The sequence below is a fragment of the Oncorhynchus kisutch genome, linkage group LG10 (genome assembly GCF_002021735.2).
Source record: "Oncorhynchus kisutch isolate 150728-3 linkage group LG10, Okis_V2, whole genome shotgun sequence".
Lineage (NCBI taxonomy): Eukaryota > Metazoa > Chordata > Actinopteri > Salmoniformes > Salmonidae > Oncorhynchus > Oncorhynchus kisutch.
Window position 1 is genome coordinate 35,695,389 of NC_034183.2, and position 21,000 is coordinate 35,716,388.

A 21,000-nucleotide genomic window follows, 5' to 3' on the forward strand; every position below is an offset into this window, starting at 1 on the left:
GCATCAGTTATACAAAAGTTATACTTAAATCCAAGTAAATTAGTAATGTCTCGCCCCATGTTCAAGAACGGCCTTTCTCCCTTTATTCAGATTACAACCGCTCACTCCTCAGTTATTTGAAAACAAATTTTTTAAACAAGCCTTATAAAGTTGGTTGTAATTTCAGTTGTATCCACCAGAAAGACAGAAATAATAACAAATAGTGGTTAAACTCAAATAAAAAAAACTTAATTGATAAAAGGTATAATCTTTGTAAATGATATCAATAGGCCTGGTGGAGTTGCCACACATGCAGCTAACACAGACATATGGAAATGTCTGCTCTACGCAAAATTAATGAACTAATTGCACCATTGCCACAAAAATGGAAAAGGCAAGTGGAAGGAGGAAAAAGTGACCAAAATTGGTTAAAGAAATTATCGTAAATAAAAATACCAGTTTCATTTAAGGACCAAAAATAAATTGACAGCTGTGCCATATAAGTTGCAAAATAGTTGGAAAGAGATTGATGTACCGATTCCATGGCACATGGTTTATGAATTGACACACACACACACACACACACATATGGGATATAATCTTCCCAGCTCTGCAGATTTTGCTGCACGGAGGCAGAGTCATAACATCATTTATGGTACTGTCCATAAGTAGCTCATTTTTGGTCATAGTTCCAGGAATGGCTGAAGAATTGCAACACGTACCTAGAGCTAACGCTGCAGATAGCAATACTGGGTGATTAAAGTCATAGATAAATAAAATACTAATTGCTTCAGCAAAAAAATAAAAAATTGCAATCTGTAGAAACTATGAGAATAAAAAGGTTCAGTACACCCGTGACGCATAACAGCACAGTTGAAAATTTACGAGAAGTTAAGAGACGAGATAGATTGGAGGGGTTGAATGGAGTGGGGTTGGACTGATAATAACAAGATAAAACATATGGGGTCTGTAAAATGTATATAGGTTCAGAACTTTTGTGAAATAGCACAGTTACAAATACATGGCAAATAGAAATCAAACTGCATGGACATCCGAAATAGAGGAAGGCCAGGCCTAAAAACAAAATATAACTATTGTAAAATAGATTGTGACTGTAAGTGTATAGTATGTATAAGCTGGAAGTAGAAGCTAAGTGTTATTGTTTATTAGTTTACTCCAATTGGGTGAGGGGTGGTAGTGATTAAGGGAATAATAAAGGTATATGAAGAAAAAAAAAATGGGGGAAAAAGTGGTGTGTATACAAACACCGTTAAAGTTTGAGGTCACTTTGAAATGTCCTTGTTTTTGAAAAGCAATTTTTGTCCATTAAAATAACATACAATTGATCAGAAATACAGTGTAGACATTGTTAATGTCGGCTGATTTTTTTAATGGAATATCTACATAGGCGCACAGAGGCCCATTATCAGCAACCATCACTCCAGTGTTCCAATGGCACGTTGTTAGCTAATCCAAGTTTATCACTTTAAAAGGCTGTAGTTCTGATTAAAGGAGCAATGAAACTGGCCTTCTTCAGACCAGTTGAGTATCTGGAGCATCAGCATTTGTGGATTTGATTACAGGCTCAAAATTGCCAGAAAAAAATAGTTTCTTTTGAAACTGGTCAGTCTATTCTTCTTTTGAGAAATGAAGGCTATTCCATGAGAGAAATTGTCAAGAAACTGAAGATCTCGTACAACGGTGTGTACTACTCCCTTCACAGAACAGCGCAACCAGAATAGAAAGAGGAGTGCCAGCATCCTGGAGTTGCCTCTTCACTGTTGACGTTGAGACTGGTGTTTTGCAGGTACTATTTAATGAAGCTGCCAGTTGAGGACTTGTGAGGTGTCCGATTCTCAAACTAGACACTCTAATATACTTGTCCTCTTGCTCAGTTGTGCACTGGTGCCTCCCACTCTTTCTATTCTGGTTAGAGCCAGTACGCGCTGTTCTGTGAAGGGAGTAGTACACAGCGTGTTGTACGAGATCTTCAGGTTCTTGGCAATTTCTCACATGGAATAGCCTTCATAGAAGGATATCCTGAACAGGCCCAGATCCCCGCCTATTGTGTGAAGAAAAGACGCAGGAAAAGGGGCCGCAGATCGATCTTCTTGCTAACGTGCAATCATTGGATGATAAAATGTATAACCTACGATTAAGATGACATTTCGATAACATCTTATATTTCACCGAGACGTGGCTGAACGACGATATGGACAATACAGAGCTAGCGGGATTTTCCATGCACCAGCAGAACAGAGACACTACATCTGGTAAGACAAGGGGTGGTGTGTCTATTTGTCAATAACAGCTGGTGCGCGATGTCTAATATTAAAGAAGTCTCAAGGTATTGCTCGCCTGAGGTAGAGTACCTTATGATAAGCTGTAGACCACACTATCTACCAAGAGAGGTCTCATCTATATTATTCATAGCAGTCTATTTAACACCGCAGAACAGATGCTGGCACTAAGAACACTCTCAACCAACTCTATAAGGCCATAAGCAAAGAAGAAAACGCTCACCCAGAAGTGGCGCTCCTAGTGGCCGGGGACTTTAATGCAGGCAAACTTAAATCAGTTTTAGCTCATTTTTACCAGCATGTCACATGTGCAACCAGAGAAAAAAAACCCTGGACCACCTTTACTCCACACACAGAAATGCATACAAAGCTCTCTCCTGCCCTCCATTTGGAAAATCTGACCACAATAAAATCCTCCTGATTCCTGCTTACAAGCAAAAACTAAAGCAGGAAGTACCAATGACTCATTCAATAAGGAAGTGGTCAGATGACGCAGCTGCTACACTACAGGACTGTTTTGTTAGCACAGACTGGAATATGTTCTGAGATTCATCCAAAGGCATTGAGGAATACACCACCTCAGTCATCGGCTTCATCAATAAGTGCATCGATGACATCGTCTCCACAGTGACTGTACATACATATCCCAACCGGAAGCCATTGATTACAGGCAACATCTGCATCGAGCTAAAGGCTAGAGCTTCCGCTTTCAAGGAGGGGGAGACTAATCCAGGCGCTTATAAGATATCCCGCTATGCCCTCAGAAGAACCATCAAACAAGCAAAGGGTCAATACAGGATTTAGACACATGCTGTGACACTCGTTGGATGTGGCAGGGCTTGAAAACTATTACGGACTACAAAGGCAAACCCAGACGCAAGCTTCCCAGTAACGTTAGCCTACCAGAGGAGCTAAATGCCTTTTATATGCTTGCTTCGAGGCAAGGAACAATGAAGTATGCACGAGAGCACCAGCTGTTCTGGATGAGTGTGTGATAACCCTCTCGGCAGCCGATGTGAACAAAACCTTTCAACAGGTCAACATTCAAAGCCGCTGGGCCAGACGGATTACCAGGACGTGTACTCAAAGCATGCGCGGACCAACTGGCAAGTGTCTTCACTGACATTTTCAACCTCTCCCAGGCCGAGTCTGTAATACCAACATGTTTCAAGCAGACCACCATAGACGTGTACACGGAAGCGAAGGTAACCTCCCTAAATGATTACCACGTCGGTAGCCATGAAGTGCTTTGAAAGGCTGGTCATGGCTCACATCAACAGCATCCTCCCGGACACCCTAGACCCACTCCAATTCGCATACCACACCAACAGATCCACAGATGATGCAATCTCTATTGCACTCCACACTGCCCTTTCTCACCTGGACAAAAGGAACACCTATGTGAGAATGCTGTTCATTGACTACAGCTCAGCGTTCAACACCAGTGTCCACAAAGCTCATCACTAAGCTAAGGAACCTGGGACTAAACACCTCCCTCTGCAACTGGATCCTGGACTTCCTGACGGGCCGCCCCCAGGTGGTAAGAGTAGGCAACGTGTCTGCCATGCTGATCCTTAACACTGGGGCCCCTCAGGGGTGTGTACTTAGTGTCCTCCTGTATTCCCTGTTCACCCATGACTGAGTGGCCAAACAACTCCAACATCATCATTAAGATTGCTGACGACACAACTGTGGTAGGCCGGATCACCGACAACGATTAGACGGCCTACAGGGAGGTGGTCAGAGAATTGGCAGTGTGGTGCCAGGACAACAACCTCACCCTCAATGTGAGCAAGACGAAGGAGCTGATCGCGGACTACAGGAAAAGTCAGGACGAACAGGCCCCTAATCTCATCGACGGGGCTGTAGTGGAGCGGGTCGAGAGTTTCAAGTTCCTTGGTGTCCACATCACCAACAAACTATCATGGTCCAAACTAGAGGACGACCAATTCATTGGAATGGCCGATTAATTAGGGCGCAGATTTTCCGATTTTTTATATATTTTTTTACACCTTTATTTAATCTTTATTTAACTAGGCAAGTCAGTTAAGAACAATGACGGCCTAGGGGGTTAACTGCCTCGTTCAGGGGCAGAAAGACAGATTTTCACCTTGTCAGCTCGGGGGATCCATCCTTGCAACCTTACAGTTAACTAGTCCAACGCAATAACGACCTGCCTCTCTCGTTGCAATCCACAAGGAGACTGCCTGTTACGCAAATGCAGTAAGGAAGGGAAAGTTGCTAGCTAGCATTAAACTTATCTTATAAAAAACTATCATAATCACTAGTTAACTACACATGGTTGATGATATTACTAGATATTATCTAGCTTTTCCTGTGTTGCATATAATCTGACTGAGCATACAAGCATCTACGTATCTGACTGAGCAGTGGTAGGCAGAAGCAGGCGCGTAAACATTCATTCAAACAGCACTTTCGTGCGTTCTGCCAGGAGCTCTTCATTGTGCGTCAAGCATTGCGCTGTTTATGACTTCAAACCTATCAACTCCCGAGATGAGGCTGGTGTGACCGAAGTGAAATGGCTGGCTAGTTAGCACGCGCTAATAGCATTTCAAACTTCACTCTCTCTGAGCCTTGTGGGGTGGTTGTTTCCCTTGCTCTGCATGGGTAACGCTTCGATGTGGTGGCTGTTGTCGTTGTGTTGCTGGTTCGATCCCAGGGAGGAGCGAGGAGAGGGACGGAAGCTATACTGTTACACTGGCAATACTAAAGTGCCTATAAGAACATCCAATGGTCAAAGGTTAATGAAATACAAATGGTATAGAGGGAATTAGTCCTATAATAACTTCAACCTAAAACTTCTTACCTGGGAATATTGAAGACTCATGTTAAAAGGAACCACCAGCTTTCATATGTTCTCATGTTCTGAGCAAGGAACTGAAACGTTAGCTTTCTTACATAGCACATATTGCACTTTTACGTTCCTCTCCAACACTTTGTTTTTGCATTATTTAAACCAAATTGAACACGTTTCATTATCTACTTGAGGCTAAATTGATTTTATTGATGTATTATATTAAGTTAAAATAAGTGTTCATTCAGTATTGTTGTAATTGTCATTATTACAAATAATTTTTATATTTTATTAAATTGGCCGATTAATCGGTATCGGCTTTTTTGGTCCTCCAATAAATCGGTATCGGTATTGAAAAATCATAAATCGGTCGACCTCTAGTCCAAACATACCAAGACAGTCATGAAGAGGGCACGACAAAACTTCTACCCCCAAGCCATAAAACTGCTGAACAATTTATAAAATCGCCACCGGACAACTTACATTGACTCCCACCCATTTTGTACAATGCTGCTACTCTCTGTTTATCATCTATGCATAGTCACTTCACCCCCACCTACATGTACAAATTACCTCAACTAACCTGTACCCCCGCACACTGACTCATTACCGGTGCCCCCTGTATATAACCTCATTGTTATTCTTATTGTGTTAGTTTTTATATATTTCAGTCTACTTGGTAAATATTTTCTTAATCCTTCTTGAACTGCACTGCTGGTTAAGGGCTTTTAAGTAAGCATTTCATATGGGGGATTGGTAATGCAAACAATTACATTGACAGAAGCAATCTTCTGTCCACAATATTAAAGCTGATCCAGCCACTAATTTATTTATAAAATATACCCAGTCACGACAAAGACCCAGGCGTCCTTCCTAACTCAGTTGCTGGAGCGGAAGGAAAACAACCACTCAGGGATTTCACCATGAGGGCAATAGTGACTTTAAAACATTTACAGAGTTTAATGGATTTGAAAGGAGAAAACTGAGGATGGATCAATAACATTGTAGTTACTCCACAACACTAACCTAATTGACAGTGAAACGGAGGAAGCCTGTACCCGAATACAAAGTGTTATGTTTGGGGCAAATCCAATACAACATAATACAGAGTACCACTCTCCATATTTTCAAGCATAGTGGTGGCTGCATCATGTTACAGGTATGCTTGTAATCGTTACGGACTAGGTCGTTTTTCAGGATAAAAAAAGAAGACGGAATAAGCTAAGCACATGCATATATTCTAGAGGAAAACCTGGTTCAGTCTGCTTTCCACCAGAAACTGTGACATTAATTCACTTTTCAGCAGGACAATAACCTAAAACACAAGGCCAAATCTACACTGGAGTTGCTGACCAAGAAGACCGTGAGTGTTCCTTAGTTTCTGAGTTACAGTTGACTTGAATCTACTTGAAAATCTATGACAAAACCTGAAAATGATTGTCCAGCAATGGTCAACAACCAATTTGACCGAGCTTGATGAATTTAGAAATAAATAGGCAAATGTTTCACAATCCAGGTGTGAAAAGCTCTTAGAGACCCAGAAAGACGTGTTTGTTATCATTGCCAAAGGGGATTCTAACATGTACTCAGGGGTGTTGAATAGTTATGTAATGAAGATTTTATTTTTTACAAATGTTTTAATTTTTCTTCCACCTTGATATGAGTATTTTGTGTAGATCGTTGACCAAAAAGGCAATTAAATCCCAACTTGTAACAAAAAGTGGAAAAAGTCTAGGGCTGTGAATACTTTCTGAAACCACTGCAACTAATCGAATGTACCCCATGTCTTCTCTCCCTTTCACTCTCTCCATCACCTCTTTTTTTTGCCATTCCAAGTTTCTCAGTCCAATCTCTCCTGCTTCTAAACCCAGCCTCGTACCCGCTTCTCGATATACTCACCACTAATATTGAGATCATAGTCACCAGCAGTAATGACATTGGCAACACCACCCTCAGCCGGTTGGCATGTCAACACCACCTCGCTGAGCAGCCGTCGGTGGGCATGGCCAGGGACGCCGGAGGAAGGGACGGAAGGGCGTGTCACCACGTTGTTGACACTGATGCGAAGGTTCTTCACCACCTGCAGCTGGTTGCTGGGGTCCCTCATGTGACCTAAGAGACAGAAAGTGTGTGTTTGAGAGACTATATTGACTGTATAGAATCAGTGATCTTGCATCTCAAAATAACGCATTGTTTAAAACTGATCCCATTGAACATGCGGAAACGCATACAGTGGCAAGAGAAAGCATGTGAACCCTTTGGAAATACCTGAATTTCTGCATAAATGTGATCCGATCTTCATCTAGGTCACAACAATAAACAGACAGTCTGCAAAAACTAATAAAAAATAGACAGTCTGCAAAAACTAATAATCAATATGTTTTCATGTCTTTATTGAACACACTATGTAAACATTCACAGTGCAGGGTGGGAAAAGTGTGTGAACCCTTGGAATCAATAACTGGTTGACCTTCCTTTGGCAGCAATAGCCTCAACCAAGTGTTTTCTGTAGTTTTGGACCAGACCTGCACAATGGTCAGGAGGAATTTTGGACCATTCCTCTTTACATAACTTTCAGTTCAGCAATATTCTTAGGATGTATGGTGTGAACTGCTCTCTTGATCACAGCATCTCAAATCGGGTTGAGGACAAGAATCTGACTGGGCCACTCCAGAAGGCATATTTTCTTCTGTTGGAGTCATTCGGTTGTTGATTAACTCCTGTGTTTTGGGTCGTTGTCCTGTTGCGTCACCCAACTTCTGTTGAGCTTCAATTGGCGGACAGATATTTGCAGGAGAATGTAAGGCTGTCTTGATAAACTTGGTAATTAATTTTTCTGTTGCTGATAGCAAGCGGTCCAGGCCCCGAGGCAGTAAAGCAGCCCCAAACCATGATGCTCCCTCCACCATGCTTCAGAGTTACAATGAGGTTTTGATGTTGGTGTGCTGTGCCTTTTTCCCTCCACAGTGTTGTGTGTTCCTTCCCATCAACATAACTGTAGTATCATCGGTCCACAGAATATTTTGCCAATAGCACTGTGAAACATTCAGGTGCACTTTTGCAAACTTCAGACGTGTAGCAATGTTTTTTTTTTGGAGAGCAGTGGCTTCTTCCGTGGTGTCCTCCCATGAACACCATTCTTGTTTACGTATCGTAGACTTGTCAAGAGGTGTGCGTGTTCCAGAGATTTCTGTGTCTTTAGCTGACACTCTAGGATTCTTCTTATCCTCATGAGCACTTTCTCAATTTTTGACAATTTTGTCTTACCGTGGACTGATGAACATCAAGGCTTTTCTGAGATAATTTTGTAACACGTAGCAATCTTTATGCAAGTAAACAATTCTTAATATTCGGTCTTCTGAGATATCTTTTGTTCGAGGAATCAGGCAATACTTATTTCTCTCATTAAAATGCAAATTAATTTATAACATTTTTGACATGTGTTTTTCTGGATTTTTTTGTTGTTATTCTGTCTCTCACTGTTCAAATATACCTACCATTCAAATTATAGACTGATCATTTCTTTGTCAGTGGGCAAACGTACAAAATCAGCAGGGGATCAAGTACTTTTTTCCCTCACTGTAATTCCAAGAGGTTCACATAATTCCTCTTGCCACTGTATATAGTCAGTCAGATTTTAAAGTAACTGTCCAGTTAAAATCTCACTTTAAAAAAGTTAATATTCTGTTAACTCAAACCCAAATAAAGTTATTGACTAGTCTTACACTCGTATGTGGCCAATGCATAATTTGGAGAACCCCTCCCCCCAAAGAAAAACACTTAAAGTGCCCCACCTAAAACTTGTATCTCAAAACAGACATTTCAAAATGCTTGCCATTTCCTCAAAGTATGACATCATACTCCTGAGAAGGATGAGCTGGACAATCAGCGGTCTAAATGCATGAATATTATTAATGACCAGTATACGCACCACCATTCTGTTGTTGGGGTACACCCTTTCCAACACAAAAGCTGCCTTTTAACATAATTACCCATTTTTGGAAGGGAAACAATTTCAGTCATATTGTAAGTAATTACATATATTTCAGACATCTGGAAACACTGGACAAAAAAAAGGGGGTGTGGTTAGTTTGGTTAATGTCAGTGAAGATGTTTAGGCCTATATATGAAACATAAGAGTCCCTTACATAAACTAACCTATGGACAGATCAAGTTAAGTGTTAAACAAGACCTAGGGCCTATGGCTAAATACTTTTGACTACCGCTAACATTATCAAGGGTGAGTACAACCGGACAACTGAGCATGCACCGAGTCTTACATATGTCGCCGCCCCCCCCCCCATAAATCTTTGTTCATGTGAGGTTGTAGTAGCAAATGGCCATGTTAATTATGGTAGTAGTGTTTTCCACAAGAACAGAGCAGCCAGCAGCAAATAGAAAGAGTAGCCAGCCAGTGCCCCCAGCCCAGCGTGGTCCAGGGAGGCTTGCAACCGGTGTGATGTTTATTGCAGAAGGAGCTCTACTTGTGGCAGCCTCTGGTTCATTCTAATGCCTTTATTCTATCTGTAATAGGTATTTCTATCCATAAATAGGAAAACGTGTAACATCACAGTGAACATTTCAAAAAGGTATGACATACATTTAAATTGGATTTTCTTGCTGCTTCACATGTGTAGTTACCGGAATAAGAGTCTTGATAGGCACAATGAGGCCAAAACTTCAAAATGTCACATGGACACTGTTTTTGTCATGCCTAGTTGCCAAGTCTAGTTGTGCTTCAAATAGTCAACTTCTCTATCATTTACAGCCATGCTAAACCTCCCAGAAGAATCCAAAAGAAAAACAGCATTTCTATAGTTCATATGATACAATGGGTTCTGTCAAAAGAAAATCATTGACAATAACCAATAATTAAATTATAATTTGGCACAGCAGCCTAAGGCACTGCATCTCAGTACAAGAGGCATCACTACAGTGCCTGGTTCGAATCCAGGCTGTATCACATCCGGCCGTGACTGGGAGTCCCATAGGGCGACGCAAAATTGGCCCAGTGTCGTCCAGGTTTGGCCATCATTGTAAATAAGAATTTGATCTTAACTGACTTGCCTAGTTAAATAAATCCCAAAAGAATCAGTAAACTCTTCAAGCAGCTCGTGTGTGTGAGAAAACTAGACATCACATTCTTGCTTCCTTTGTCCATGTCCCTCCACAACTTGCCTCTACTTGAAAGTGCATTAGAGCCTAAGGGGAGGAACCTTCCCTCTCCCATGTGCTATGAGAAGGAGGTGATGAATGGTGGAAACAAGGGGAGAGAATCTCAATTGCATTTCCTTCATTCCTCACATCCTCTCTCCTTCTCAAAACCCATTGGATAAGAAGGTGAGAGGGGAGGGAACTTCTCATTCAATGGGTTTTGAGGAGGAGACGAGGAGAGAGGATGCAATGAAACAAGGAATTGCAATTGAGATTCTCCCAAGGACAGACGAAGCAAGTATGACAACTATTCATGTTTTTTGACAGTGCCAGACTGACTGAGCTACCATTATACCCTTGGCCTGTCCAAAAACAACCCCTACTGCCCAGAGTCGAGAAACTTGTAAGATCTGAGAGGGATTGATGGGTGGTGACACTGAGCGCGCCACCTTACCCTCTGACAGGCTTGGTGGAATTTTGTTTACACTTGTCCAATTGTCTCAGATCTCAACAAGTGTCTAGGTCTAGGGGTTGTTTCTGGACAGGACCCCACAACCCTTCGGGTGTGTGGTGGACCTACAGCACAACACTTGATGCATTGGTTGGATGTTTAATTCCATTGCTATACATACACAGATTAGCACAGGTGTAAACTGGACAAACCGACGGCACCCCATCAGGCTGCTCAGACAGGTCTGGGTAGCTGAAAACCTGTTGTAAACAGTGAACGAATATACTTGTATGTCTACTATTCATACCCTTGCTTCATTCCAGCTAGTTAGATGTGCAACCAATGACTAACTATAGCTAGGGCATATCTCTAGTCTAGCAATAGAAACTGTTGTTTTCACTGTATAGCATAATTTAATAAGATTAAAAATTGTTAGCTAAGATTTATCAGTGAGCTAAACATTTACAGTAAAAGGAGTTCATTCATTAGTCAACACACACTAAATATTATGCAGAAATTGAGAAATCTTACCTTTGGCACTGTGGCAAGGTTTGAGCAGCAATTAATAGATTCATAGAATGGCGTTAGAAGGGTGACCTCTTTGAAAGGACATGAAGTGTTGGCTGTGCACTTGACCAGGCATTCCACATTTAACCCCACCCACACTTGAACACCAAAATATCAGTTGTTTTTTCCCCCCTCTTTCATCAGTTAGTCTTATTTACTGCAAAATATGAATTGCTACAACGTTTATGTTTCAAATGATGCCTTTTATTAAAACAGAAAAAGGAAGTAAATAGCCTGGACTTAGATATTCAAGACATTGTCTTAAAAAATATATGAAAAGTTACGTTTTTTTTTTAAGGTTTTCCCTCTCATAATCACACTTTTTAATAGAAAATTTTATTAAAAGGAAATGGATGTTCTAAGTCCAAAACAATGCTTAAATCACATCATCAAACCACTTTTGAGGTCTGGGGGGAAAAATCTGGTAAATGTAGATCTATTACGTGTAGTTACCCTTTAATTCAAGTGTGCACTTAGCAAGAAGCTGTTAAGCAGTATTTTTGTAGCTCACATGTGATTGTAGAGTTTGCAAAGCAAATACCCACTAGATTATTTTCATCAATCATATCATTCTGCCAGGTAATTCTGCCATGGGCTACTTCGTAGTTAACATTTCATTGAGAAGGTTTTTAGGAAAGCCTTTCATTTATCATCATTACAAACGCCTACACAAATTGGTGGATTTGTGAACACACAGACTAAAATAAGCCCATAGAAACGCATTGGGCTTATTTTTGGACAGATTGTTGGCAGAAGTGTAACATCACTCTTCCTCTCTGCTGTGTTTCCCTGTCATCGGTCGCTTTGTGACTGACAGGCACCTATCCAATCAATAGATTGCTAGAAGATGCATATAATTCATTCTAGCAGGAGAGGGTACAAGGGACTAGCGAATTGAAACTAAACTGAAAAGTAGCTTAGTGGAAAATGTAGCTGAAAAGGAGTTTAACCGACAGCCGGCGCAAATAGAGTACCACAGTATGAGTCATAATACCCATACAACCTAGGGGTCAAACACGGAAATGGTTCTAATTGTTATAATCCATAGGGGATTTCAGAAACACTTTAAATAAGGGCTGTGTTTTAAGTTGACACCAGTGGCGATTTTATCATGTAAATCTTGGTGGGGCAAACTAAATAAAAAATGTTTTAGATGCATGCCAGTAAACCCATACCACAACACGAACCAACACATTAATTGCACTATAACGGTGACAAACAGCACCCACACTGTTAGGACCTACATAAAGCTGTCCCAACAGTAAAGTTCCAACACCTTACCACTGCTACACCTGGCTATCAGCAGAGCCTTTCTGGAAGTGAAAAAGTTCATTCCGCCTCATTTAATGGCTTTTTTAAAAAAATACATTGCTGATATTGCTGACTTGCTTAAACAAATGTGGTTTCTACTCGAGGTCAGATGATGATTTTTCAACACCAATAACGATTATTGGAAGACCAAAAAAAAGCCGATACCGATAAAAAACATATGCAAAAGACAATTACAACAATACTGAATGAACACTTATTTTACCTTAATATAATACATACAACAAATTTAGTCTCAAATAAATAATGAAACAGGTGGCAACCCTAAGTCTAAATATTGCTGTTACACCTTCAATGTTATGTCATAATTATGTACAATTCTGGCAAATTAATTACGGTCTTTGTTAGGAAGAAATGGTCTTCACACAGTTCGCAACGAGCCAGGCGACCCAAACTGCTGCACATACCCTGACTCTTTTTCAGGCACCGCATTGATTATATGCAACGCAAGACAAGCTAGTTAAACTAGTAATATCATCAACCATGTGTAGTTAACATGTTAAGATCAGTTGTTTGTATTCTAAAGATAAGTTTAATGCTAGCTAGCAACTTAGCACAGCTTCTTGCTGCCTGCAATCGCGTAACAGGTGGTCAGCCTGCAACACAGTCTCTTCGTGGATTGCAATATAAGTCGGCCATAATTGGTGCCCAAAAACGGCGGATACCGATTGTTATGAAAACTGGAAATCGTCCCTAATTACTCCGCCATTCAGATTAATCGGGCGACCTCTAGTTTCTACTGGCATTTGAGATGTATAAACTACGGCATAAGAGGACGACGAGCGGATAAGAGTCAATCCGAAATTTCGTCTAAGACATTAACGGGCGAGCTAGGATGGACGTAGTGAATATAACTATTTGTTCAGCACTTTTGAAATGTACAGTTACAGAATTCCAAACATGTGCCGTTCTTACAGTATCCTCCCTGTACATTAAGTCAGAACCATAGGATAAATAAAGGGGGCATATAAGCAGACAACGAAAGCTCTTACAATATTCGATGACATTTCTCTAAAACAGGCTACATGTGCACCACCAAGTCAGAACAGTACAGTCACGGCCAAAAGTTGAGAATGACACAAATATTAATTTCCACAAAGTTTGTTGCCTCAGTGTCTTCAGATATTTTTGTCATATGTTACTATGGAATACTGAAGTATACTTACAAGCATGTCATAAGTGTCAAAGGCTTTTATTGACAATTACATGAAGTTGATGCAAAGAGTCAATATTTGCAGTGTTGACCCTTCTTTTTCAAGACCTCTGCAATCCGCTCTGGCATGCTGTCAATTAACTTCTGGGCCACATCCTGACCATTGTTGCATAATCAATGCTTGGAGTTTGTCAGAATTTGTGGGTTTTTGTTTGTCGACCCGCCTCTAGAGGATTGACCACAAGTTCTCAATGGGATTCAAGTCTGGGGAGTTTCCTGGCCATGGACCCAAAATACAGATGCTTTGTTCCCCGAGCCACTTAGTTATCACTTTTGCCTTATGGCAAGGTGCTCCATAATGCTAGAAAAGGCATTGCTCGCCACCAAACCGTTCCTGGATGGTTGGGAGAAGTTGCTCTCGGAAGATGTGTTGGTACCATTCTTTATTCATGGCTGTGTTCTTAGGCAAAATTGAGTGAGCCCACGGTCTTGGCTGAGAAGCATCCCCACACATGAATGGTCTCAGGATGCTTTATTGTTGGCATGACACAGAACTGATGGTAGCGCTCACCTTGTCTTCTCCGGACAAGCTTTTTTTGGGATGCTACAAACAATTGGAAAGGTTCATCAGAGAAAATGACTTTGCCCCAGTCCTCAGCAGTCCAATCCCTGTACCTTTTGCAGTTTAACAGTCTGTCCCTGAAGTTATTTATTTGCTGCCCTTCTTGACACCAGGCCATCCTCCAAAAGTCTTCGTCTCACTGTGCGTGCAGATGCACTCACACCTGCCTGCTGCCATTCCTGAGCAAGCTCTGTACTGGTGGTGCCCCGATCCCGCAGCTGAATCAACTTTAGGAGACGGTCATGGCCCTTGCTGGACTTTCTTCAGCGTCCTGAAGCCTTCTTCACAACAATTGAACCGCTCTCCTTGAAGTTCTTGAAGAGACGATAAATGGTTGATTTAGGTGCAATCTTAATGGCAGCAATATCCTTGCCTGTGAGCCCTTTTTGTGCAAAGCAATGATGATGGCACGTGTTTCCTTGCAGGTAACCATGTTTGACAGAGGAAGAACAATGATTCCAAGCACCGCCCTCCTTTTGAAACTTCCAGTCTGTTATTCAAACTCAATCAGCATGTCAGTCCTCTCCAGGCTTGTCCTCGTCAACACTCACACCTGTGTTAATGAGAGAATGACTGACATGATGTCAGCTGGTAATTTTGTGGCAGGGCTGAAATGCAACGGAAATGTTTTTGGGGAATTCAGTTCATTTGCATGGCAAAGAGAGGCTTTGGAAATAATTGCAATTCATCTGACCACTCTTCATAACATTCTGGAGTATATGCAAACTGCCATCATACAAACTGAGGCAGCAGACTGTGACTTTGTGTCATTCTCAAAACTTTTGGCCACGACTGTTGGTTGAAATTAGGAATGGAATCGGGACCAAATTATTAGGGTGAGGCACATGGGATACTAACAACTTACTACACAACATACAGTTAGTATTACTTTCTTAGCTACAGTATACATATCTCCCTCGGATTATACATATTTTATGCAGGAGCATACAAGACATTTTTGGACTCACGTTGTGGAATGTGGCACGACGGTCCTTCGGGGCAAACGTTGTCATCAAATTCTGGCATACTCTGAATTTATGGTGCTTTCAAGACAACTGGGAACTCGGAAAAAAACAAAGTAAAATCATGATGACGTCAGTAAGCTTCAGGTCCGAGCTCTAGATAGAGGCCCGAGTTCCCGACTTGCAATTCCAAGTTGGATGACGGTTCAAAACATTAGTCCCCCCAAGTTTCCAGTTGTCTTGAACTCACTCAAATCAGTTCTCATTTGTTTTGAGCGCGGCAAAATTGATTGACACCATGGCCAATGTTGAATGTTAATCCTTTTAAGCTTAGAAGAGAGAGACCCTTAAATCCAGACTTGGACCACACATCCACTCAAATGAATAGAAGGCTAGTGTTTGCTTTGCAATTCCTTGCAGTTAGCCACTGATTCCTTCCAAACCACTCATTTTTCGTAGTAGAATGGCACCGGAAGAAATGGCAGCAGTTTTACGGGCACCTAACCAATTGTGCTACTATGTGGGTTTGTTGCGTTATTTGTAACTTGTTTTATACATAATGTTTCTGAAACCGTATTTTACGGCAAAAAAATAGCTTCTGGATATCAGGACAGCGATCACTCACCTCAGATTAGACTAAGATTATTATTATTATATTTTTTTTCCAACAAGCAGGACCCACAGGATTTACTCCGAACATCCGACAAGGCCAGTCATTTCCAAGATAAAGACAAACAGGTACAGAGAACACAGAGTGGGGTGCCTCGTAAGGAACCACAGACAGCAAGTGGCAAAGCTGCCATTACCGTCAATATTACTTGCCAACATGCAATCACTGGGCAATAAATTAGACGAGGTACGATCGCGAATATCCTACCAACGGGACATCAGAAACTGTAACATCTTATGTTTCACTAAATAGTGGCTGATCGATGACATGGATATTCAGATGGGGGGGTCTGCACGAAATCTAAGGAAGTCTCTAGATATTGCTCGCCTGGAGAAGAGTATCTTAGAATAAACTGTAGACCACACTATTTGCCAAGAGCGTTTATCTATACTTTTCGTGGCTGTTTATTTACCACCACAGAGATGCTAGCACTAAGAATTCACTCAGTCAGCTGTATAAGGAAATAAGCAAACAGGAAACCGCACACCCAGACGTGGTGCTCCTAGTGGCCAGGGATTTTAATGCAGGGAAACTTAAATCAGTTTTACCTCATTTCTATCAACATGTTAAATGCGCAACCAGAGGGAAAAGAAATTATAGATCACCTGTACTCCACAAACACATACAAAGCTCTCCCTCGCACTGCATTTGGTAAATCTGACCACAATTCCATCCTCCTGATTCTTGCTTACAAGCAAACATTAAAGCAGAAAGAACCAGTGACTGGGTCTATAGTGGTCAGATGAAGCAGATGCTAAACTACATGACTGTTTTGCTACCACAGACTGGAACATGTTCTGGGATACTTCCGATGGCATTGAGAAGTACACCACATCAGTCACTGGCCTTATCAATAAGTGCATCGAGAACATCGTTCCCCACAGTGACTATGTACATACCCCAACCAGAAGCCATGGATTACAGGCAACATTCACACTGAGCTAAAGGGTAGAGCTGCCACTTTCAAGGTGCGGGACTCAAACCCAGAGGTTTATAGGAAATCCTACTAAGCCCTCATACAAAACATCAAACAGGCAAAGCGCCAAAACAGTCCTCAGATCCTCAAAAGGTTCTACAGCTGCAACATAGAGAGCATCCTGACTGGTTGCATCACTGCCTAGTATGGCAACTGCTCGGCCTCCGACTGCAAGGCACTACAGAGGGTAGTGCGTACGGCCCAGGACATCACTGAGGCTAAGCTGCCTGCCATCCAGGACCTCTACAACAGGCAGAGGAAGGCCCTAAAAATGGTCAAAGACCCCAGCCACCCCGGTCATAGCCTGTTCTCTCTACTACCGCATGGCAAGCGGTACCGGAACACCAAGTCTAGGACCAAAAGGCTTCTCAACTGCTTTTACACCCAAGCCGTAAGACTCCTTAACAAGTAATCAAACGGCTACCGGACGATTTGCTCAATACTACCTCAACTAGCCTGACTAACCAGTGCCTGTATATAGCCTCGCTACTGTTATTTTTCACTGTCTTTTTACTGTTGTTTTTATTTCTTTACTTATATATTGTTAACCTAACACCTATTTTTTACTTAAAAATTGCACTGTTGGTTAAGGACCTGTAAGTAAGCATTTCACTGTAAGGACTACACCTGTTGTATTCGACACACGTGACAAAACAACTTTGATTTGATTTTCCAACTTGTGTCATTTTTATGTCCAATGGCCAATGAGCACAGATGTTTTATTTATTATTTCTCTTCATATGAAAAGGATTTAAAAAGATTTGCCAGTAGATTGTTGACTTGATTCATGATGATTGCTAGCGGGCTAGCTAAGATTTTAAAGGATGACAGATATAAAATGACGTCAAATCAAGTTATATGTGGCAAATGACCGTGCACCTTCTTGAAGGCACTTCTGACGTAACTCCATGGCAGCACCCAAGGGGCTTGAATATTCGGGCGCTACTCTTAGATTTGGCAGTGACATAGTATCCCCATGAGTGACAGAAGACTGAGCCAATCACGGCGCAACTAGAGAAAGTACCAACCCCTAGGCTCCGTATCTTCCGCTGGCGACCCCACCACTACAGAAAGCACTGGGCTAGGCTGAAACACCTGCATTTTGGAGCCGCCTTAAGCAAAAAAAGAGACCAAGTTTGTATATGGCTTTATTAACTCAATTTTTGCACAAAAAAATATATGTTTTACATTGTTTGCAAACTGATGTGTGACCCTTAATGGCAAAAAATATGATTTATTTTTTGGGGGCTAGAAAGGTGGGGCTCAAAACAAGTGGGGTTCTGCCCCACCTGCACTGAATGACGAGTTGCCACTGTTTGACAAAATAGCCGTTAGCCAAGGTGTCAGCTAGAGATGACACACAGCAATTTGTAGTTTGGCATGATGTTGATGCTAATTTGCATATTATTATTTGTTTTTTATTTATGGCAAAGATTTTTTTTTACCCCCTTTTTCGTGGTATCCAATTGTTAGTAGTTACTATCTTGTCTCATCGCTACAACTCCCGTACGGGCTCGGGAGAGACGAAGGTCGAAAGTCATGCATCCTCCAAAACACAACCCAACCAAGCCGCACTGCTTCTTAACATAGTGCGCATCCAACCCGGAAGCCAGCCGCACCAATGTGTCGGAGGAAACACCGTGCCCCTAGCGACCTTGTCAGCGTGCACTGCGCCCGGCCCGCCACAGGAGTCGCTAGTGCACGATGAGACAAGGATATTCCTACCGGCCTCCACTTTGAGGCTCTAAGGAAAACACTCTGGCACTTCTTCACAGTGATGTCCTCCAAGTCAGCCCTGTCAACATTCCTCCAGAAATGTGATTAAATGTAATGGAAGTTAAACACACCAAGCGCTTATTCTCAGGAGTTTTGTGAGATTGCCACTCCTCTTCTTCTCTTGGGGCCTTGTGTCTATGAGAGGACTCATTATTAGACAACTAGGTTATGATAGGGCAATGACACTTATGGCTATGAGTTTATCACAGCCTGACAATCAAAACCTAGAGCCTTCTTGTTTTTAAAACACGGCAGTTTTCTAATTTCACTTGAGCCAAAGCAAAAATAAACACTAGATGTGATTGGTAGGCCTTGCCCTTTGCAAAGATATTATATGGTACCTATGGGATGGATATGGGTTGGTAGCTAGCTAGATTACATAATGAGTGTGGAATCAAGCCATTGGATTGTCAGTCTGACCATGAGTAATCTAGCGTTTTAAATTCCAGTGGTAAACCAGCATTAAACCGAATTACGAATACAACCGTCATCTACTCTAGCCAAAGACACTCTGGCTAGTGGCTGCTTAATCCAAGTTCAACTGAATGTCTATTTCTGTCTCAGAATCCATCTTGCTTAGCCAGTTTACTAGCTACGTTAAGTCAAATGTTGTTGGGCGTTGCTCAGCTAATATAGCTAGCAAGCAGATAGCTGCAACTTCAAGGAAGGGTGTCTAAACAATTTAGCTAGCTAAATTAGCATGACAAGCGAAGCTTAGTTAACTCCGAAGTCGTCCCTCCCATCCCCGGCCCTAATGGAAGTGGGCCTCTTCCCCGCTGCGTTGAAACGAAAGCAATTCTAACTAACAAACGTTACAAAGGCACCCAAGGCGGTTGCAGGCGCACACTGGCAGACATCTTGGGTGTCAGTGGGCCCTATCGTGTGACACATTAAAGAAACAAGACAAGGCCCCTGTTCCAACACCACGTCTGCTACTGGTGGTTAGTCCTTCCTGTCACTTGACTTGACACAGCTAAGTGACGGCGGTAAATGCAATTGGCTAACGTTAGCTTAGTTGGCTAGGAGGACAACATCATGCTAAAGCTAACTAGTTAACAATTGTACACACAATGCCGCAAACATAGCTTTGTTTAAGATGTCTCTGTGTAATGGGTCGGTCTTGAGCATACAAACGTTTAGTTGTTGTGTGTCAAAGCACTTACCTTCGGATGTTAACCGGCAGAAGGGCCTTAGCAGCTCCGAGAAATTCAGGTTGTTTTTACGAGTCACTTTCTCCGCATCTTCGCTGCACAGGACCGCCACCATCGGGACAAACGAGTCCTGGATGAATTCCTGCACCGACTGTACGCACTGAGCCATCGCGGTCTGCTTGAGAGGCCCGGGCTACGAAAATGTATTTCTCTCTGGATTTAGATAGTGAAACGCTAACTATCCGCTTCTGACTTGAAAATAACTCCCTTACTGACCGTGAAAGGCAGCCATGTTGAATTCTACAGTTGCTTGCTGTGCACAGTGGTGGTCATGTTAATGCCGCGTTCAAAACAACGGGGAACTAGGAAATCTTCGACTTCGGAGCGTTCACAATAACTGGGAACTCGGGGGAAAAGAATAGCTCCGACTGGGAAATATCGATTTGAACAGTCATCAAACTCGGGAGCTCGGGCCTCTGTCTAGAGCTCCGACCAGAAGATCACTGACGTCATGATTTGACATGGTATTTTTTCCCGAGTACCCAGTTGTTTTAAATGCAGCATATGTAGGGAGACCAGACAGTGGCAGCTCAGTCGTGTGGCTTGCTACGCCTCCAGCTGTTGGTCGGTTTTCACACAGTTTGAGCCAAAGTTCGAATCAAAATAAAGTTTGATTATTTGTTACAAGTCCGTGTAATTTTTGCCCAATTAATATGTCATATTAGATGACAAGATACAAAACAAGTAAAGAGTCGTTCCTCGTTTATTTGATTTGAATCTGAAATCAAACAACGCATAAACGGGTTTGTTTTTATTTTCTAAAGGAAATAACGATAAACTAGATAATTATTTGATTATTCAAATATTATGTTTTTAAGAATGTCACTTCCACAACGTTTACAACCTTAACGACTAAGCCAATTTAAACTTGATCTGAAAATGTGATCCGAGACTCCATATAGAGGGAGTGACCCAATAGCGTAGCCTCGCTGTGTGCCTCCGAAATGTTGTCACATCAATACAAAGCAGCTGCATTATAAGTGGGATGCACTGTTGAGCACTACATCCAGAAGGGTTTTGCTGATTGTATGAAGA

General features: G+C 41.8%; 1 protein-coding gene across 2 annotated transcripts in view; it reads right to left on the reverse strand.

The window, feature by feature from the left end:
• The window catches only part of LOC109898086 (trafficking protein particle complex subunit 8), an 82,327-nt gene extending 61,960 nt beyond the window's left edge, over positions 1-20,367 (reverse strand). For both annotated transcript variants that reach the window (XM_020492869.2, XM_020492868.2), the window contains exons 1-2: positions 19,918-20,367; positions 6,994-7,206 (exon numbers count right to left, since the gene is read on the reverse strand). In XM_020492869.2, the coding sequence (XP_020348458.1) occupies positions 6,994-7,206; positions 19,918-20,074 (370 nt within the window). In that variant the 5' untranslated portion in view covers positions 20,075-20,367. The remainder of the gene's footprint in view (positions 1-6,993; positions 7,207-19,917) is intronic.
• Between the last annotated feature and the right edge of the window lie 633 nt (positions 20,368-21,000).